This window comes from Mizuhopecten yessoensis, unplaced genomic scaffold, assembly GCF_002113885.1.
Source record: "Mizuhopecten yessoensis strain PY_sf001 unplaced genomic scaffold, ASM211388v2 scaffold9399, whole genome shotgun sequence".
NCBI classification, from domain to species: Eukaryota; Metazoa; Mollusca; class Bivalvia; order Pectinida; family Pectinidae; genus Mizuhopecten; species Mizuhopecten yessoensis.
Genome location: NW_018408028.1, coordinates 684497 through 705294, shown reverse-complemented (window position 1 = coordinate 705294; position 20798 = coordinate 684497). Strand labels below are relative to the sequence as shown.

The window sequence follows — 20798 nt, the reverse complement described above, 5'->3', positions numbered from 1 at the left end:
TTTTTTTTTTTTTTATCTTTGATCAAAATTTCAATACATTTATTGTTTCATAAAATATTATTTTAGTGAAGGTGCGGCAAGAGATACCGCCATAAGACATCACCGATGACGCCGCCACCCGAGCAACGCTGTAGGCCTATATAGTACTGTTTTTAAGGGGGCGGAGACTTAAAAATGGACTATCAATGTACATGTACTAGCGGACCTGGACTGGGTTGATCACTGGCTACCAGGTACATCCTCGATATCCAGGGGTTACGCTCACTTTCGCTCTCTGCACAAGTGAAGTAACCCCTGGAGTGCCGAGGATGCCAGGTAGCACAATTGGTTAACTGCATGCGTCTAGAATTCGGAAGTCCATTGTCCAACCTAATTGACTTCCTCCTTTGATTTCAATTTTATGTATCTCTGTCACATTAAACTTAAAAGGAGATATATGTTTCGGAGTAGGAGGACCCGGGTTCGAATCCAGGTCTAGCTGGAGATATTCAATGCGGGATAGGCAAGTCGGCTTTTCCATATATTCTCATTCAGTTGTTCAATTAAGGAACATAGGAATCTATTAGCTGGGAAATTGATACAAATACACAGATACTAGTTAGTCATCAGAATGTCAGAGATTTTAACAGGTCGTGAGGATCACGGAATTATAGGTAAGATTCTTAATTAGTCTGTGCCTGAACATATATCACATCTTCTGTCTTAGATATATATCTTATATGTATCTGGTTGAGCCTAGTTCATTTGCATGTTTTTTCAATAAATTTGATTTGAAATGAATCTGAAAAGTTAAAGAATTTGAGAATGAAGTTGATCATCAATGGATAAATCAGCTTCCGAAAATATTGTATCACGGAACTTTATATGTATGACAATTGAGTATCTATGATAGAGTATGTATGTTGCCAGTGTGTGTAGGTTAAACATTCATCCATAACATTAATTCAAACATATATACATATTTTCCATACAAATGTCCATCTATTTCAATAAATAATTAATTATCGATAATTTTGTAAATATATCTTATTATTCTGTGTAAATGTATATATGATGTACCGATTCAGGAGAAGACTAATATAGACACTGCCTGTTGTCTAATCCTTTTTCAAATACAATAACATTTGTTGAAACCAATGATCAAAGTATTGTAGCTTAAGTACATATTTCAACTTCATGTCGGAATAAACCTGGGATTCTTTGTGAAGTTCTGGGCCTTTATTCATGTAGTCCGAATTATTCTGACGTTTTATCGACTTTTTATTATATCGGTCTGTCGTCGATTTACGACACACCGATATAAAAAAAAAAAGTCGATAAAACGTCAGAATAATTCGGACTAGTATTCATTAAACCGTTCTCGTGCACAAGCATGGATTCTGTGCTCAAACTGAATTTCTTGTTTCCGTTATAAGTTAATAAAAAAAACCCTTATTTTGTCAATGATTTGAAAAATAACCCATTGAAGAGGCTTAAAGCCGAATACTGTTTTAGTTTAAACATATTTTATTTTACAAATATACAAATGGATCGGACAACAAGTTATTACAACTTAATAGAGTCCTCTCCTCAATACATATGGTAAAAATAGTGTATATGTTTTTGGGGAAGGGGAAAGATAGGTTGAGAAAGGAAGGAACTGTGGGGTGGGAGGGGGTGGGAGTGATGAAGGGGAGGGGTGTTACCTAGAAAATTAAACTTGTAAACTGAGAAATTGATCCGCATTTGAATCAATTATAAATTATACAGATTTCATGACATGCATCCTGGTAGAGTACTTTCAAAACGAACAGAATCAATGTAACAAATAAATCAGGCAAAATAATGAAATACAATTTCATAAACACATATAACAACTTAAATAAGAATAGAAAATTAATTATTACTTTCAAAACCTATTGCTGGATTTGATGTAATGATGCACATGTCTGAAGATACTTATGTTGTTTTCTACCGAAAGTTGACTATTTCCAAACAAAAGTAGTTCTAAATTAAAATCAACATGCAAGGCATTCAAATTTAGGAGCAGGGTATGTCTTTCGTTGTTAAAAAGTAAGCACTCACAAAAAAAGTGAAAGGCATTTTCACAGGGATGGCCACAATAACAAACTGGACTATCAACCAGATTTACTCTAAAAAGATCATAGTTAAGTGGACTACACTGATGTCTAAGTTTAGTATGCAAAATGTTCAATTTACGTTCTCCGAAACCTAAGTAAATTGGTGGAGGAGATTGTACATTTGAAGTTAATGAGTTTTTAAAAGAATGTAATGAGGGCANAACGTTTGGAGATGTTCCAGATCCGAGTACCTCAGTGAGGAGATCACTGTTTTCATAGTTTCAACAATGAGGGTTACAAAAACACACCCTACTAGTCTATATTGTAAAATTTGATACTTTTTATATGCAGAATTTACTGTCAAATTAGTACTTCTGTAAAAAGGGAAACTTGATCAAGTTGGCAGCATTAAATAGGGAAAAGAGTAAAACGAAAACATGTTATCACGATATCAAACAAGGAACCTTAAATAACGAATGAAATTATGTAAAAATAATTGATTGATTAATTGATATTGACCGCGCGTTCGGTTCGGTACTTGGTGTTCGTTCCTCTCTAATTAATAATGGGATTAGTTTAATCAAATTAACAACATGTTGTCAATCAGGTTAATGTTGGCAGGTACCCCCTTCAGCAATCTAAGCGTGGCGCTAATTGGCAAAACTAAATCCCAAGCATGGGTAGGTTGAAGCCGCCATATGCGTACTCTTGTGTACACATAGATCGTGATGTCATTGCTGAAAGGCTACGACGAAAGCTGTGTTTACACAGATTTTTACGAAATGGGAAAGAGAAATGGAACTTGTAACATTCATTTATATTTTGATTGTTTTTTTTCTATGTCCCGAAACGACTTGAGTAAGTCCCGAAACGACTTAATTTTGTCCCGAAACGACTTCTGGACTCCCGGGCCAAAACCACTTGTTACCGAAACGACTAGCATTCGTATAAACAATCTAACTTGGCTTTTGATCAAGTGTTTTCACTGGTACTTTGTTTAATCCACATTAACATGTTTATTGGTCACAGTGACTTGCCCGCCTCTGCAGGTGTTACAAGATGAGTAGGTAGTGATTCTACAACTTTCTTTGAAGCAGGTGGAATTTTTCCCTCTCCTCCAAAAACCCTGCAAAATACAATGAAATAAAAATACTTACATTAAACACTGAACATTGTGCAATTTTTCTAAGACTCATACACACTTCTGCAAAGCATAATTTTTCTGGGCTCACTTTGTATTTTAACTCAATTGTTATTACATTCTTTCCTACTTTAGTACAATTGGGGGATTGAAGAACTTTCGAATGCTTCATTACAATTGAAACTCCTATATAAGTTTCCAACAAACATTTCGTTAAAGATCACTAAAAAATAACAGAGGTTCTCCTTTTAAAGGAGGGAAGTCTTGAACAGAACATATAACTGGGAATTATGTTTGGCACAATCACTGATCTACTCTGAACTTGCTGAAACTTAGGTACATATATATTCACAATCGCTTCCATTGTAAAATTACCTGCCATATTCTAAATCCCATTCAGCTGCCATTCCACTGTCCAGGAGAAGTCTGAAACACGACATGTAAACCTACTTGTAATTTATATCTTTTGTTAATATCTGGTGTCATATTTAGGAAAGAAAAAGACAGAAAGAGTTCATTTCAGCCTTAAATACCGAGTACATTGATTAGCAAGTCCAATCGTCCTCAAATTTATCTGCTCTGTACCCAAAATCTGTAAATATTTTTAAAAAATAATTCTGATGAATTAATCAAAACGGTTTGATAGTCAAATAACTAATTAATAGAAGCAGATCTAGGACAACCTGATATTTACCCCGAAAAAGTATCAAATGTCATTTCTGGGCGGTCACAACTGTAAAATATTCTGTAAACAGGTAAATATTACCTTGCCATGTGTAACATGTGATTAGGTTGTTCTCCATCTTTTAAAGGTTCGCAATCATGCTCATCAAAATAAGACGCCATTATACACTGATGATTTCTGTGAATCTGAGAACAAACTCTCCTTATTGCTCCTGTCTCCGGCTTCTGATGATTCTAGATCTTTTTGTATTGACAGTCATCACAAACCGGAAGTGTTGCTGTAAGGAAAAGTGCGTTCGTTTTGACTTTTTCATATTACCGTAGTTACAAGTTATCTCCCTTATATTATATATCTTAGCTAATAATAGTTATGGTAAAACAATAGAAAACAAATGGGTTATATTTTTATTAGTTTAAACATATTTTATTGTACAAATATACAAATGGATCGGACTACAAGTTATTACAACTTAATAGAGTCCTCTTCTCAATACATATTGTTAAAAAAGTGTATATGTTTTTGGGGAAAGGGAAAAGATAGGTTGAGGAAGGAAGGAACTGTGGGGTGGGAGGGGGTGGGAGTGATGGAGGGGAGGGGTGTTACCTAGAAAATTAAACTTGTAAACTGAGAAATTGATCCGCATTTGAATCAATTATAAATTATACAGATTTCATGACATGCATCCTGGTAGAGTACTTTCAAAACGAACAGAATCAATGTAACAAATAAATCAGGCAAAATAATGAAATACAATTTCATAAACACATATAACAACTTAAATAAGAATAGAAAATATATAACAACTTAAATAAGAATAGAAAATTAATTATTACTATCAAAACCTATTGCTGGATTTGATGTAATGATGCATACTGTTTTAATGTCTACATGTCACTTTTTGATCGTAAGCGAGTTACAAGAAAGATAGTTTGAGCACAAAATCCATGCCTGAGCATGAGAACGGTTTCATGAATACGGGCCCAGGTTTTGACCTGCAGCGGAAAGTCCGAGCCGCGTGATTATGAAGCTCGGTTTTCCAATACTCGCCGATAACATTTCCGGAAATAATTTTCCGTCTACCGAGTCTAAAATTACAACCCAGCTCTTAGCAGAAAACATGGCACCCACCAGTAAGGCGAAGTCCTCTCCGCAGACACCAAAGCAAGATGATAGCCTGTCCAAGATTTACTTGGTGGCTTATAATGTTGCTCAGATAATGGGGTTAGTACCTTTGTTTTAAAGCAATGTTTATGTTTGTAATTAATTGTCAAGCTGCAAGTAAAACGTTTTTTAACCAGCGTGAGAGTGGCCCACCGGCATACAGCGTCATGTTTTTGATAACAAGTTGTTACGGCAACAGGATTGAAGTCGTTCTGGGAACTTTATTCCGATGGTTTCAGGATATATGCCAAAATACGTTACAAAACCATTAACCGCACACTCGGCACGATAGCATGATCTAATAAATACTGCAGACAACGGGTTGTATATCGCAGGCGTGTCTTTAGATAACTGTCTTACTCTCAGCAGGTCCAGTACACCCACTCTGCCGATTGAGCTATATAGCTGTAAAGGTCTTTTGAGCTATTTTCATGTGATTTTCTTTTTTAAGGAAAACGAAACAAAGTCGCTCTTAAAAGAAGATTTATTCATTAGGTTGATGACAAAAGACATTAAATATAAGTATTCTTTTTAAAAAATAATGATGTAAAAAAAATCGAAAATTTAACATTTATGAAAAATGAAAATAAACATCTAAATGTATGCTTTTTGTAGTCAACATTACTTACACCTTATAGTTTTATGCGACTTTGTTTTAATTTAATGGAAATTGAAATCTGAGAAAATATAGCTCAATACAGCTATAATTTATAGGTGAATATAGCTATATAGGTCTTTATAGCTATATAGCTCAATCGGCAGAGTGTACTAGACCTGCTTAGAACAAGTCACGACGTCCACTAATAAATCCCAATTAACATACACATGTTCATAGCACGGTGCGCATGCATAGATGTGCCAATAATCAAACGCATGCTAGGTTATTATTATTTTACCGGTGTGCCCTACCATAAGGTGTACCACTCATACTCTAGATAGTCCAGTTTCGTACCACATTAAGATTTAAGAACCATGCATGATGCATGCATCCCTCTGGACAAGCATTGCTGAGCAAGAATGATTTATAAAAGTTATTGAATTTTGTATCATAATTATTGTACAATGAACGAAATATTTTATACTGTAATTATTACTAATTAACTTATTATATCTGCTTATACTGCCTTGAGACACAGGTACTTAACGCATAGTTAAAAAACCAAGTATAGTAATGTAAATGTGGGTTTGTTTTAACCACATGTTGGTATATATGGTAGACCTTCATATGTGTTTGTTTTATTTTTAACCACACCTGAAGTACCTGCAAGCTTTAAAAGTTTTCTGAGCTACGTTGTATAAATACAAGAATACCTGCTCAGTGCTCATATCAGCATCATAGTTTAATTTTAAAAGTTTATCAGTTTTTATTGGATAGTGGATATCCAATGAACTTGGATATTTTTAACAAATCTGAAACATCTTGTCTTATTTACGATGTCAACAGATTAACTCATTCACCCCTGAAGACACATTTGAACTCTTCCAATTCAAAGGTTGGAATAGCTCATTGTAAAATTTCAGGGGTGAATGAGTTAAGAGACATAATGTTGTGTGTCATAACACAAGGAAGCTTGGCTTTTCAGGCTAGATGAGCAAAGCATTATTCCTTTTGTATGTAAAACATCTATTTAAGATGCCTTTGATTAGGCCATATATATATACACATAGAAAGTTTTCTAATAATTTGGTATCATTGCATGTAGTTAAAAATGGAATGTTTTAAGAATTCTGATAAAACTTTGCTATTCCATTTAAAAGTATTTCTTGTTTTGGTCAGATGGAGTGCAATTATGCTGGCAATATGCAACCACTGGGTGACCAATAAGAGTGTGACCAGGGTTTACGAGGATGTGGCGCCACTACTTAACATCTTCCAGACTGCAGCTCTTCTAGAGGTTTGTGTAGCTTGTTAGACTGGTTTCCTTTTTTCAGTGTGTTACTTGTGGGAATAACCAATGTATTTTATTTCATTTGAATTGTAGAAAAAATGAAAAATGAATTGTGGGGGATTTCCTAAAGATGAGTATATTTCACTTGTTTGACCCCTGGGACTAGTAATACCGGGCTCCAAAGAGGAAAGTTATCTAATTTTTTGCTTTAAGATGCTAATATCCCCTAATTGCCTGCAAACATTTCTTAATTGAATGAGGTTGATTTGACCCCTGCGGTCCTAAGAAATGGTACAGCGATATATTATCATATTCTATGGTGTAGTTTTCATAAATTGTTAAAAATTTGTTTCTAGGTTTATTAAATGCTTATAGTTGAATGAAAATTAAAGTATTGTCTAATTACACCCTGTAATATGACGTATTGCTTATTTCAAAATCTGTTAAAATGGCAACTCAATGGAGGCCCCTTATTAGTTGAAAGCCAGATATTGTGGTCCCAGTTGGGGTAGAATATAGATCTTGTCACGATTTGAGGAAATTTCATTTAAAGATGTACTAATGCATTCAGTTGTAATGACTTAAATATAAAACCAGGTGAGCGATACAGGTCCAATGGACCTCTTGTTTTTTATACTATAAAGGATACCCCTACCTCTGCCAAAAACAGATGATTTAAACAGGTTTTTACTAGCAAGACATAGGAAGACAACAGCTTTAATAAATTATTTCTGAAAATGAAAAAACAAAAATGCCAAAAACATCAACAGAGTTCTGATAGTAAAAATGCAACCTACATGATTGACAAACCTTGGACTTCATTGCTTACTGTGTCTCTAACCCACTCAGATGTATGAACAGTGGTGTACCTTGACTTATTACCACTACAGTTATAGCCAAAAGGAAATTAAGGGGAGGTTACTGTTTGTATGATAAACTACAGTTTTGCTTTTAGTGGAACAAAGGTCTTTCAACCCTCTGTGCTTTCCTTATTATTACAGCAGGCTTGCAAACTACACTCTGCAGATGGAAAGAACAATCTTTTAAATTTTGGAGGAGGGAGTAACTAAAAATCTGTTCATTAATAAAGAAAATAAATGAATGTGTGTAGAAAACGAATCATTCTTTTTTTCCAAAATTTTTCGGTATCTGGGTTATTTTGATTTCAGTTTGAAAATTAATTGTTATTAAAAGTAGCTTTGAATGTTAAATACAATGTTAACAATTATTGTCTGTAAAGTATAGGTGTTATTTATGTTTTATAGATCCTCCATTGTGGTAGTTGGTCCAATAACAGGTTTTGTCTGATAAAAGTTTTGTTTATTTTTAGATCCTACACTGTGCCTTGGGTCTGGTGAGATCAAATGTCGTCCTAACAGCATTCCAGGTGTTTTCCCGTATCTTCCTTACCTGGGGCATTGCCTACAGTATTCCAGAGGTAAGAATTCTAAAACAAACACAAACCTACTAAAATATTAACATATAGAGTTGTACATTTACAAATAAATGCCACCCTACTAGCCGCCTCCTACCGTCTTGGCTAGGGAGAATTTCTCTTTAGCTCATTCGGTAGAGCGTAAGACTAGTAAGCCAGAGGTCCTGGGTTCGACTCCTGGTGGAGGCATTGAAAAAATAATGACCTCCGTTACATTAACAATGCTGAATGAATGACAAAACAGTTCACAGTTTCAATTAATTGAATCATCAATCAGTTTTTAGCAGGAATCAAATAACTTTAAGGTTAATTTGGTCGAAGTATATTCTCTAATAAGATATGAGACCCAAACATCTCATGATGGTTGTAAACATATTATATGTGTATGATGAATCATATTGTTTTAGTTTAAGTGTCGATTTTGAAAAAAACGATTCAGCACCATCCTATGGTCATATAATGTTGATAGTTTTTAGCTTACATAGTCAAAAGGACCAAAGTGAGCTTAATGTTAAACCATCATGTAGCATCATTTGTCCATCTTTCTGTCTGTCCACCTACAATTTCTTCTCAGAGAGTGATGATACATGGAGGGGCTGTCCCCAGCCTCCACCAATGCCACTACCACCCCTCCCAACCCCCACAGCTGAGAGGCAGGGTTGGGGCCATACAAGATTAATTTATCCACTATTCATCCACCCCACCCTAGAATATAAACCTGTTTGTTGAGCATAAAGAGACAAACACAACCATACTACTAGGACTTAGTCCCTGTTTTATAACACAGAAACAGTTGCGACATATCCTTATATACAATTGCTGGGCATGGAGAGAGACATACACTTGTGCTACCAGGATTGGCCCCTAGGTCTGCCCCAACCCTGAAGACTTAATCCCATAGTCATAACTTTGAAACAATGGATATCCCCATCTGATAACCATTTATACACTTGTATATAATTGCTGTGCTAAATGAGAACAAAGCTCAATACTCAAATATGACCAAATAATGACATGGAAATTACAATCAAATATGACCAAATAAGGATATGGGCATTACAATCAAATATGACCAAATAAGGACATTTATATTACAGTAATTTTGCATGTACATCAGCACAACACATCACACTGACAGTACATGTTACACATTTACAGGTAAACCTGATCGTGGTGAAAGCTTAACAGGAATACACACACATACAGATACACAAGAATATCAACGGACAATATCATCTCAACATATCAATGCAAAATATATACAAGAGGCACAGAGGGCCTGTGTCGCTCAGCTGGATATCTAAGCAATCATGGCAAAACATTCTCCAAATGAGATCCAAGGGAATATGCCAGAACCCAAGACCAATCCTTGTCGCATATCTGTATTAGGTTTTTCATGCCCAGCAATTTTATTTATGGTTATGGGGTGGGGATCTCAACTGTTTCCAAGCTATGACTCAGAAACTAGGTCCCTAGGGTTGGGGCCAGACCCCAGGATCAATTCTAATATCATGACTGCATTTGTCTCTTTATGCCCAACAATTGTATATATGGTTTAANACCCCAGGATCAATTCTAATATCATGACTGCATTTGTCTCTTTATGCCCAACAATTGTATATATAGTTTTTGGGTCAGGATCTCAACCATTTTAAAGTTATGGCCTAGGGACTATGTCTCCAAGGGTGGGGCCAGACCCTAGGGCCATCCTGGAAGCAACTGTGCATTCTTCTCTTTATACTCAGCAATTGTATATATGGTTATATGGTGGGAATCTCAACCATTTCTAAGTAATACACTTGTTTTGGCCCCACCCCTTAGCCTGGGGGTCAGCCCCACCATTTGTACAATTTTGAATCCCTGCCTCCAATGAATGCTTCCGACCAAATATGATCGATATCCATGGCATAGTTCTACAGAAGAAGTCGTTTATAGCAATATAGTCTAATTGCCCCCTTTTGGCTCCGCCCTCAGCCCCCTGGGGGGTCAGCCCCACCATTTGTACAATTTTGAATCTCCATCACCTAGGGATGCTTCCAGTCAAATATGGTTGATATCCATCTCTTAGTTTCAGAGGAGAAGTTGCTTAAAGCAATGTAGCCAAATTGCCCCCTTTTTGCCCCGCCCTCAGCTCCCTGCGGGGTCAGCCCCACCGTTTGTACAATTTTGAATCACCCCCACCTAGGGATGTTTCCAGTCAAATTTAGTTAAATTCCAATCAGTGGTTAAGAAGAAGTTGTTTAAAGAAATTGTTGACGGACGGAAGATGGACGCCACGGTATGGCATAAGCTCACCTTGATCCTTCGGACCAGGTGAGCTAATAATACACAGCATGATGTCTCAAGGAAAGCATATAATGTAGACAGAAAATCTTCTGCCAGTTACAAACTTTTGTCTTACATGGTAAATCAGTTTGTGTCCAGTGCTCATTTTGCCCTCCACATGTAATAGATGTCTTCTATTTCGTGTACAAATATTCAGTCATGATTAATTTGCCCTCATTGATACGGAGGGCTTAAATGGTGAAAATAAACCCTGTATGCAGTAAACATAGACCTGATATTTCAGAACTTGTGTACCTAGAGCAATTAAAGCTTTGCCTTAACTTACAGAAGGGCGGTACAAACTTGTTAGGGCTGTTATTTAAATGTAGTGTACCAACACATTAACTAACAAATGGTAATAGGCCCTGTTTACCTAAATCAGTCCTTGAGTTGCTGATATTAATTTTATTTTTTGAATATTTTCAGATACAGACAACAGTTGGTGTATTCATGTTTATCTTTGCGTGGACAGTTACAGAAATTGTGAGATATTCATTCTACTTCTCTGGACTTTTAGGGATGGTCCCCTATCCTCTACAATGGTGCAGGTAAGCTCACCACCAGGTACTTCCTCTTTCTATGGCTGGTGCCACTGTAAGTCATTGTTTGCCTGTAGGACCACTGTACATCATTATATTCCAGTCACATAAAGCCATTTTGTCCCTTCTCCATTACAGGTACACGTTTTTCCTGGTGCTTTATCCTGTCGGTGTGTCGGTGAGTGTCGGCTAGGGATGGACTGAATTTGCGGTTTTAAAACACGACTTTTCAAGACAGTGGTCAAGTGTCATAATACCTTGTGATATCTGAAGACAGGCTGTGTGTGCATGATCAAGTTACTATATAATTTTTAAGCATTATGTTTGTAACATGTGAAATTTAATTTTGTAAGCCAAGAATAACAGCAGATTTGTGATGGTAACACCTTAAATAGTCATAGTGAATGATACATAATGTATTTTGCAATGATACCAAATTATAAGAAAACTTTTGACCAATGATTTCTGTTCAGGGAGAACTGCTGTCCATCTTTGCCAGCCTACCGTACGTGAAGGAGAAGAAGCTGTACTCTGTGTCTCTCCCGAACAGTTACAACGTGTCATTTAGTTACTACTCCTTCCTCATATGTGCCATGTGTACCTACCTACCAGGTAAGTATAACACCTTCCTCATATGTGCCATGTGTACCTACCTACCAGGTAAGTATAACGCCTTCCTCATATGTGCCATGTGTACCTACCTACCAGGTAACTATAACACCTTCCCCATATGTGCCATGTGTACCTACCTACCAGGTAAGTATAACACCTTCCTCATATATGCCATGTGTACCTACCTACCAGGTAAGTATAATGCCACTTTCGCATATCAGTTTCAACCGGTTTGTCTGTTTATAAATGTAACATTTTCTGGTATAAATCCTGGCGGACCTGCAAATGTTTATGCAGGCCTTGCAAGGCTTTGTCAAGGCTCACCTGAAAGCAGCATCAAATACTAAGTCAGACCTTATTCATAAACGATCAACTCTGGTCCAACTGGTTCAACTGTTCGGATCGGGATAAACGAATGCAGCCAAAGTCTCATTATCTACCAAAGGTGTAAATATGAACCTCATTGTCTCCTTACCCTGTAAATATAAACCTCATCGTCTCCCTACCCTGTAAATATGAACCTCATCGTGTCCCTACCCTGTAAATATGAAGCTCATCGTCTCCCGACCCTGTAAATATGAAGCTCATCGTCTCCCTACCCTGTAAATAAGAAGCTCATCGTCTCCCTACCCTGTAAATAAGAAGCTCATCGTCTCCCTACCCTGTAAATATGACCCTCATCGTCTCCCTACCCTGTAAATATTAAGCTCATCGTCTCCCTACCCTGTAAATATGACCCTCATCGTCTCCCTACCCTGTAAATATGACCCTCATCGTGTCTCTACCCTGTAAATATGAACCTCATCGTGTCCCTACCTTGTAAATATGAACCTCTTCGTCCNTAAATATGAACCTCATTGTCTCCCTACCCTGTAAATATGAACCTCCATGTGTCCCTACCCTGTTAATATGAACTTCATTGTGTCTCCATACCCTGTAAATATGAACCTCATCATCTCCCTACCCTGTAAATATGAACCTCATCGTGTCTCTACCCTGTAAATATGAACCTCATCGTCTCCCTACCCGGTAAATATGAACCTCATCGTCTCCCTAACCCTGTAAATATGAACCTCATTGTCTCCCTACCCTGTAAATATGAAACTCATTGTCTCCCTACCCTGTAAATATGAACCTCATCGTGTCTCTACCCTGTAAATATGAACCTCATCGTCTCCCTACCCGGTAAATATGAACCTCATCGTCTCCCTAACCCTGTAAATATGAACCTCATTGTCTCCCTACCCTGTAAATATGAAACTCATTGTGTCCCTACCCTGTAAATATGAACCTCATCGTGTCTCTACCCTGTAAATATGAACCTCATCGTCTCCCTACCCTGTAAATATGATTCTCATTGTGTCTCTACCCCGTAAATATGAACCTCATTGTCTTCCTACCCTGTAAATATGAACCTCATTGTGTCCCTACCCTGTAGATATGAACCTCATCGTCTCCCTACCCTGTAAATATGATTCTCATCGTCTCCCTACCCTGTAAATATGATTCTCATCGTCTCCCTACCCTGTAAATATGATTCTCATCGTGTCTCTACCCTGTAAATATGATTCTCATCGTCTCCCTACCCTGTAAATATGAACCTCATCGTCTCCCTACCCTGTAAATATGAACCTCATCGTCTCCCTACCCTGTAAATATGAACCTCATTGTCTCCCTACCCTGTAAATATGAACCTCATTGTGTCCCTACCCTGTAGATATGAACCTCATCGTCTCCCTACCCTGTAAATATGAACCTCATCGTGTCCCTCCCCTGTAAATATGAACCTCATCTTCTCCCTACCCTCTAAAAATGAACCTCATCATCGCCCTACCCTGTAAATATGAACCTTATTGTCTCCCTACCCTAAAAATATGAACCTCATCGTCTCCCTACCCTGTAAAAATGAACCTCATCGTCTCCCTACCCTGTAAAAATGAACCTCATCGTCTCCCTACCCTGTAAATGTGAATCTCATCGTCTCCCTACCCTGTAAATATGATCCTCATCGTGTCCCTACCCTGTAAATATGAGCCTCATTGTCTCCCTACCCTGTAAATATGAACCTCTTTGTGTCCCTACCCTGTAGATATGAACCTCATCGTGTCCCTACCCTGCAAATATGAACCTCATCGTGTCCCTACCCTGTAGATATGAACCTCATCGTGTCCCTACCCTGCAAATATGAACCTCATCGTGTCCCTACCTTGTAAATATGAACCTCATCGTGTCCCTACCCTCTAAATATGAACCTCATCGTGTCCCTACTCTGTAAATATGAACCTCATCGTGTCACTACCCTGTAAATATGAACCTCATCGTCTACCTACCCTGTAAATATGAACCTCATCGGGTCTCTACCCTCTAAATATGAACCTCATCGTGTCCCTACCCTGCAAATATGAACCTCATCGTGTCCCTACCCTGTAGATATGAACCTCATCGTGTCCCTACCCTGTAGATATGAACCTCATCGTCTCCCTACCCTATAAATATGATCCTCATCGTGTCTCTACCCTGTAAATATGATTCTCATCGTGTCTCTACCCTGTAAATATGATTCTCATCGTCTCCCTACCCTGTAAATATGAGCCTCATTGTCTCCCTACCCTGTAAATATTAACCTCATTATGTCCCTACCCTGTAGATATGAACCTCTTCGTCTCCCTACCCTGTAAATATGAACTTCATTGTGTCTCCCTACCCTGTAAATATGAACCTCATCATCTCCCCACCCTGTAAATATGAACCTCATCGTCTCTCTACCCTGTAAATATGAACCTCATCGTCTACCTACCCTGTAAATATGAACCTCATCGTGCCTCTACCCTCTAAATATGAACCTCATCGTGTCCCTACCCTGTAAATATGAGCCTCATTGTCTCCCTACCCTGTAAATATTAACCTCATTATGTCCCTACCCTGTAGATATGAACCTCATCGTGTCCCTACCCTGTAGATATGAACCTCATCGTCTCACTACCCTGTAAATATGAACCTCATCGTGTCCCTACTCTGTAAATATGAACCTCATCGTGTCACTACCCTGTAAATATGAACCTCATCGTCTACCTACCCTGTAAATATGAACCTCATCGTCTCCCTACCCTGTAAATATGAATCTCATCGTCTCCCTACCCTGTAAATATGGGTATCATTATCTATCTACCCAGTAAATACGAGTTTCATTATCTGACTACTCAGTAAATATGAGTCTCATTAGCTACTTGCCCTGTAAATATATCAGTCTCGTCACCTACCTACACAGTAAATATGAGTCTCGTTATCTATCTACCCAGTAAATATGAGTCTCATGATCTGACTACCCAGTTAATATGAGTCTCGTCTACTCAGTAAATATGAGTCTCATTATCTACTTGCTCAGTAAATATATCAGTCTCGTCACCTACCTACCCAGTAAATATGAGTCTCATCATCTATATAGCCAAGCGGGAAAAAAATGGTTGCAATATATTTCAGACATGAAATTACATGTTCTCAGAAATAAAGCATACATAAAATGTGTGTATGTACACCTCAGGGTAAAAACGACACTTTCAAATGGCATCTTTTGAGGTGTTCTTTTAGATGAAATCATCAGATTTTAGAAAATAAGAATAGTTTAGCAAATTTACTGGTTGAAAATGCTCAATTTTAGGGTCCAAAATGGGGAGAGTTTGGAAGTATACGTGTGCTTTTGTAAATACATCAAAGAGTTTAAGTTTGTTTGGTAGCTTGTCTGTATTCAGGTAATGTGGCCTGCTTTTGACAGAATCAGAATGTCATTTACTGAAATTGAGCCTTATGAAACACACTATACAGAGATTATTTTGATACCAAAGTTTGTCTCGAGAAGTTTGTCTGGAGAAGTTTGTCTGGAGGTAATGGATAGCTACCAATACTTTGCTTTGTTGTTTTAAGCATACACGGCAGTCTTTGTTATTTTCTGTTTCAGTATTTCCACAACTTTTCATGCACATGGTTGCACAAAGGAAAAAGGTCATTGGTGGTGCCAGTAAAAAGAAAGAGTAATAACTCCCTCTCAGGTCCCTCAACCAGGGAGTTTTATACTGCCAAGGACAGAAAAACTCCCTCAACCAGAGTTTTGTACTGCCAAGGACAGAACGACTTCCTCTTGGCTTGAATGTGATCAATTATGCATGCTGTACACAATATTTTAATGGATGACGACGAGTGTTTGTAATAATCGGATCAGGTTGTTGTACATAAAATAACTAAGCCATGTGAAGTGTTGTCATTTCATTTCAACAAGTTTTATTATTCAGTAACAAGTGTTGTCAGTTGTATGTCAATCAAATAATTATTTCAGGAGTAGATAATAGGTATGTTGTTCAGTGTCACTCTCTGTTACAATTCTGTACTAGTGATAGGCCAATGCTGGGTATACAGCCCATCTCCTTTTAAACATATTTTACATCAAGAATTATGTCTGGAAATAAACAGGTATTAGATGTATAGGAAGAGTTTGGAAAGAGTTCCAACATGTGGACTTCCTTTACTCTTTAACTTATTCACCCCTGAAGACACATTTGAGCTATTCAGATATTCAAAGATTGAAATAGTTCATTATGAAATTTTAGGGATGAATGAGTTAATATTTCTACAGCGGATCTCTAAGTCTGGTCACTGGTATGATTTTGTAACATTGCGATAACACTGAATTTAGCACAATATTGCACCTCAAGCATGTCAAACGTTCTTGTGAGGTGTAAAATTTGAGTCATGGAAAATTCCATGAAATTATTTAACTGAAATCATCAACTGTTGTAATGTTTTTATAATCAGGAAGCATATCATATTTTGCCTATTTCTATAATTATGTAATATTGATTTTGTTAATATATTTTCTTACATTATAGATGTGCTTTAACATTGAAATAGATTAATATCAGTGCTATTGTTTTTAGGTTTATTAGAAAAGATATATTCATTAACTTGTTTAATAAATCATTCAAATAGTGAGTGCTTGTTACTCGTTATGTTTATCTCCATGCTGTTCTAATATTAAAGCCTTTGTTTGTCCCTCACTGGCAGATTTGCTCTGTCTTCCATTTCTGTCGTCCTTTTTTTCATGCCAAAGGTTTGTTTTGGGGCATATCTACTAGAGTATTTTACATGGAATTACAAAATTCGGTATGTACATATACATCTTGGGATGGTGGAGTGTTAGTATACTAAAAGTAGGTCACCCTGACCTATATTTAGCTCACCTGGCCGAAAGGCCAAGTAACCCGCGTAGAGTTGAGCTGTGTTACGTTGCAGATGTCAAGGAGATATTGTTCTGAGAACAAGAAAAACGGGTTTTTATTTTGGATATTACCTACTGAAACTGGCAATGTCTAGGGTCATCTGAAATAGCTAGTTTTTGTTGGTACAGTTAAATATGACTTAACGAGAGCCCATGTGTTAAAAACGGTTTTTACTGGCTTCCTTATGTAGGGTGATTACATTTTCATAAAATGTCTGTAGAAGTGTTTCCATCTGTAGCTACTGCATACCAGGAAACTTTTAGTCCGTGAATAAAATACATATTCCTCCTATTTTGCCTTTTATATACCATCAAAATATTACGATATATAAGGATTTGCCCATATTGCTGTGTGAAATTCCTGGTACACTGCAATATAATAGGAAGTCAAATACAGTCAAATTTCCATTATCAAACTTTGAGGATTTAAATTTCTCGATTTGTCAAACGTTCCGGCCTTTGGTGAAGAATTACAGATTTCAAATTAAATTTCTTGCCCTGTGTTCAATCACTTAACAATCGCCTTGAGTCTTATGCAGCAAGTTCAACATTCATGAGTCAAAGTATCGAGGTTTAAATTTCCCGAATGGTCCTGCAGAGTTCGTAAACATTGACATTTGACTGTATTTGCAAATCGTGTGATGTGCACACCTTTACCAAGGTACCTTGTTTTGTGTTCACAATATTCATGAATATATGTACATGTAGGAAAATTCAGGATTTGTTCAAGTTACCTTTGTTACAAAATGATTTCTTTTTCATTTGGGAACATCGTTAACATCAGTTTTTACATAACTCGGGTGACTGCTAAGGCCCGTGGGCCTCTTGTTATAAATAATGAATATCAACAGACAAGCAAACACATATGTAGAGAAATCGCCCAATATATTATTCTGTCGTTTTTGCATTTTTACATAAGATTTGATGTGTGTTCTATACTTATAACACATTCATACACTAGAATGATACTATACATACATTAGCATATTACACTGTAAATGTTAGAAATACCAGCATTTCATACTCATCTTATCACACAGTTTAAAGCTGGGACAATTTACACTATCACCCTCAATACTGCACGAGTTACGCTCACTTGCGCTCAATGTGTACCACCTTGTGGACGAGACCAGTGTGTACCACCTTGTGGACGAGACCAGAAGACTAGTTCGATTCTTTGATGTACATCAAAATGATCTTGTAACGGTAGAATATACCGGCGTCCAAGTAGAGTGTTGCTCCTCTGTAATCTTCAAAGGACAGGTATCAGCCTAGCGATTGGTCAGATTCTTTTACCCGAGACTAATTAAATAGCTATCCGCGTGCCTTCAATTTTACTATGACATATTCCAGGGGTGCAGATAGCGCAAGTTGGCGTAACATATTCAATACAAAACTTTCTCTTTCTCCTAGAATAAATTCCATGGTTCCTTTCCCAGCAATCGTTACCCATAGCAACAGTTTTCATTCTTAAAAGCAGTTTGAGTTTGTGGTTGGAATGTTACATGATGTTCTTATTAGAATATCAGAACTGACTTCTCATGATAACAGTATTAACTCATTCACCCCTGAAGACACATTTGAACTCTTCCAATTCAAAGGTTGGAATAGTTCATTATAAAATTTCAGGGGTGAATGAATTAATGATATAGTAATTTCCTGATTAGTCCCAGCTTTGCAGATGGAGGTTTAACACTCATTCATATCTCCATTATCAGAGCTAGGTACAATTTCCTTTCATAGCCTCGGTTATCTCAGCTCTGCAGAGCGAGGTGCAATCTTCATGTATATCCTCAATCGTCGTCGTTCAAGTAAGAAGTCAAAATTAGTGCTATATATCCCACTGTTAACAACGGCCCTGTCAAACACGTCCGTTATACTACATTTTATTGTCTTACAAATGATGGCCTATATTTGTATATTACATTGTACATAAACTGGATTGAAAGACCACTGCATTAAAACATGGACAAATATTGTACATACACTGTATGTTATGTAAACCACTCGCACACCCATAACATACTCATTGTGATATACTCATATACTGGTAGTTGGCTGTCAGTTTTAAACAAAATTGTTATTAAGCCTGTTCCAATATTTCGGTTCTAACAGGATAAGAAGCACAAGAAAACCAATTACCAGATTATAGTATCATGATTCCATATTTCCTATCATGATTTTCACCACATGAGTTGACAGAATTATTTTAAGTATTTTACTCGTAACCAACATAAATCCCAATAGATTTGTAAAACTGGTCTACATTAGTATACAGTTACTAACATCCCTCATAATCAACATTAACTGTTGTACAGTGATGAAACATTTCGGCAGTGAAACTCTGCATGCCAAAAATATATCTATTTACAGGGATGAATCTAACATAACAAAGTATAGGTGTACATGTACTAACACACAACACAAAAATATATCAAAAACTTGGCCATCAAAACAAATTCTTACCATCACAAGCTTATAAACTGACAAGTAAGATACCAACAAAATATCCTTAACAATCGTATCAGTACATCCAGCTGTGTTACAAACACCAATATTTCCATGAATTTACTTGTACATTTTTGTGTCCGTGTTTGTGATACATACACTTTTGGAACAGTCAATTATGTATGAGAGAAAATCTAAATGGAAATAGAAACTGTGCATGAATCAAATTTACCATGCACATATTTCTGCTTGATTACATCCTTGATAATCCAGAGATTACGCTCACTTTCGCTCTCTGCACTCCTGGAATATGTCATAACAAAATTGACGGCATGTGGCAAGCTATTTGATTGGTCTCTGGTAAAACAGAACCTGGCCAATCTTAGGCTGATACCTGTCCTGTGAAAATTACAGAACAACAGATTCTTCTGATGTACATGAAAAGATCAAACTGTTCCTTTGATTTTGCCACGACATATTCCAGGGGTGCAGAGGGCGATAGTGAGCGTAACTTCTGGAGTATCGAGGGTGGCTTGATTACAGTAAAATTTTGCGACACCGTAAGAATTTCTCTACCTCTACACATTCCCCACCAGTAGACAGCCTCCAATTATTACTTCTAAGATTTCTTATTACAAAATTATGTTGTGGAGAACTCGAACAACATGAGCCTGCATATATACCATCCCGCGGAGGTTATATGTATAACAAATATGTACATTGCTCCCAAAACAATGCCTGGTTACATCACTGTTTGAAATAATATCACCCACAGCGATTTCACGTTACATGTCATGTTCCAGGAGAAACAGAATATCCTACTCCTGACAACAGATTATTGCTGAAGCAAGAAGGCCAATATATGTTCAATATTTATCATTTAGAATGATTTTTCCTTTAGCGTACACATACTAGACAGCTCACTTGTACTTTGACAACAAACACATACCTCACACAGCTGTACACCTAACAGTCAGTGAGCGAAGCAATAGGCCAGAATAAAAACCTACGGCAAGTTTGTAAATGAGTACAGGTAGATTCACAATGACCACATTGATACTGTGTAGGTCAAAATTTGAGACAAATAAGGTTTTAGGAGGTATAGGCTACAATAAACCTGTTTTAACCTGGCCTTGGCATAAACCGAGATTCTGGTCGAATACATACATAGGTAGCTAACTTTCTCAAGGAATAAGAATTGGTGATTTCCATTAAAGATATTTAACGCAATTAC

At 37.0% G+C, this 20798-nt stretch overlaps 2 protein-coding genes across 2 annotated transcripts; one reads left to right on the top strand and one right to left on the bottom strand.

Moving 5' to 3' along the window:
* Positions 1-2292: 2292 nt before the first annotated feature.
* Positions 2293-4181, bottom strand: LOC110458017 (E3 ubiquitin-protein ligase RNF181-like). Its single transcript, XM_021509549.1, has 3 exons — positions 3968-4181; positions 3577-3627; positions 2293-3186 (listed from the first exon to the last, which is right to left on the bottom strand). Exons 1-3 carry the CDS (start codon positions 4045-4047, stop codon positions 3084-3086), a joined length of 234 nt encoding a protein of 77 aa, XP_021365224.1. The 5' UTR covers positions 4048-4181; the 3' UTR covers positions 2293-3083.
* An 804-nt stretch (positions 4182-4985) lies between these two features.
* Positions 4986-16827, top strand: LOC110458019 (very-long-chain (3R)-3-hydroxyacyl-CoA dehydratase 2-like). Its single transcript, XM_021509550.1, has 7 exons — positions 4986-5107; positions 6825-6942; positions 8267-8374; positions 11123-11244; positions 11374-11413; positions 11709-11847; positions 15803-16827. Exons 1-7 carry the CDS (start codon positions 5004-5006, stop codon positions 15877-15879), a joined length of 708 nt encoding a protein of 235 aa, XP_021365225.1. The 5' UTR covers positions 4986-5003; the 3' UTR covers positions 15880-16827.
* Positions 16828-20798: the final 3971 nt, after the last annotated feature.

What these genes read in the sequence shown, in the direction of transcription:
- LOC110458017 (XM_021509549.1), bottom strand. Translation starts at nt 4,047, where the DNA reads ATGGCGTCTTATTTTGATGAGCATGATTGCGAACCTTTAAAAGATGGA. An exon ending in CACATGTTACACATGGCAAG is followed by an intron (nt 3,628 to 3,967) that starts GTAATATTTACC and finishes GTCGTGTTTCAG; the next exon opens with ACTTCTCCTGGACAGTGGAA. An exon ending in TGGGATTTAGAATATGGCAG is followed by an intron (nt 3,187 to 3,576) that starts GTAATTTTACAA and finishes TGTATTTTGCAG; the next exon opens with GGTTTTTGGAGGAGAGGGAA.
- LOC110458019 (XM_021509550.1), top strand. Translation starts at nt 5,004, where the DNA reads ATGGCACCCACCAGTAAGGCGAAGTCCTCTCCGCAGACACCAAAGCAA. An exon ending in AATGTTGCTCAGATAATGGG is followed by an intron (nt 5,108 to 6,824) that starts GTTAGTACCTTT and finishes TGTTTTGGTCAG; the next exon opens with ATGGAGTGCAATTATGCTGG. An exon ending in TTTATCCTGTCGGTGTGTCG is followed by an intron (nt 11,414 to 11,708) that starts GTGAGTGTCGGC and finishes ATTTCTGTTCAG; the next exon opens with GGAGAACTGCTGTCCATCTT.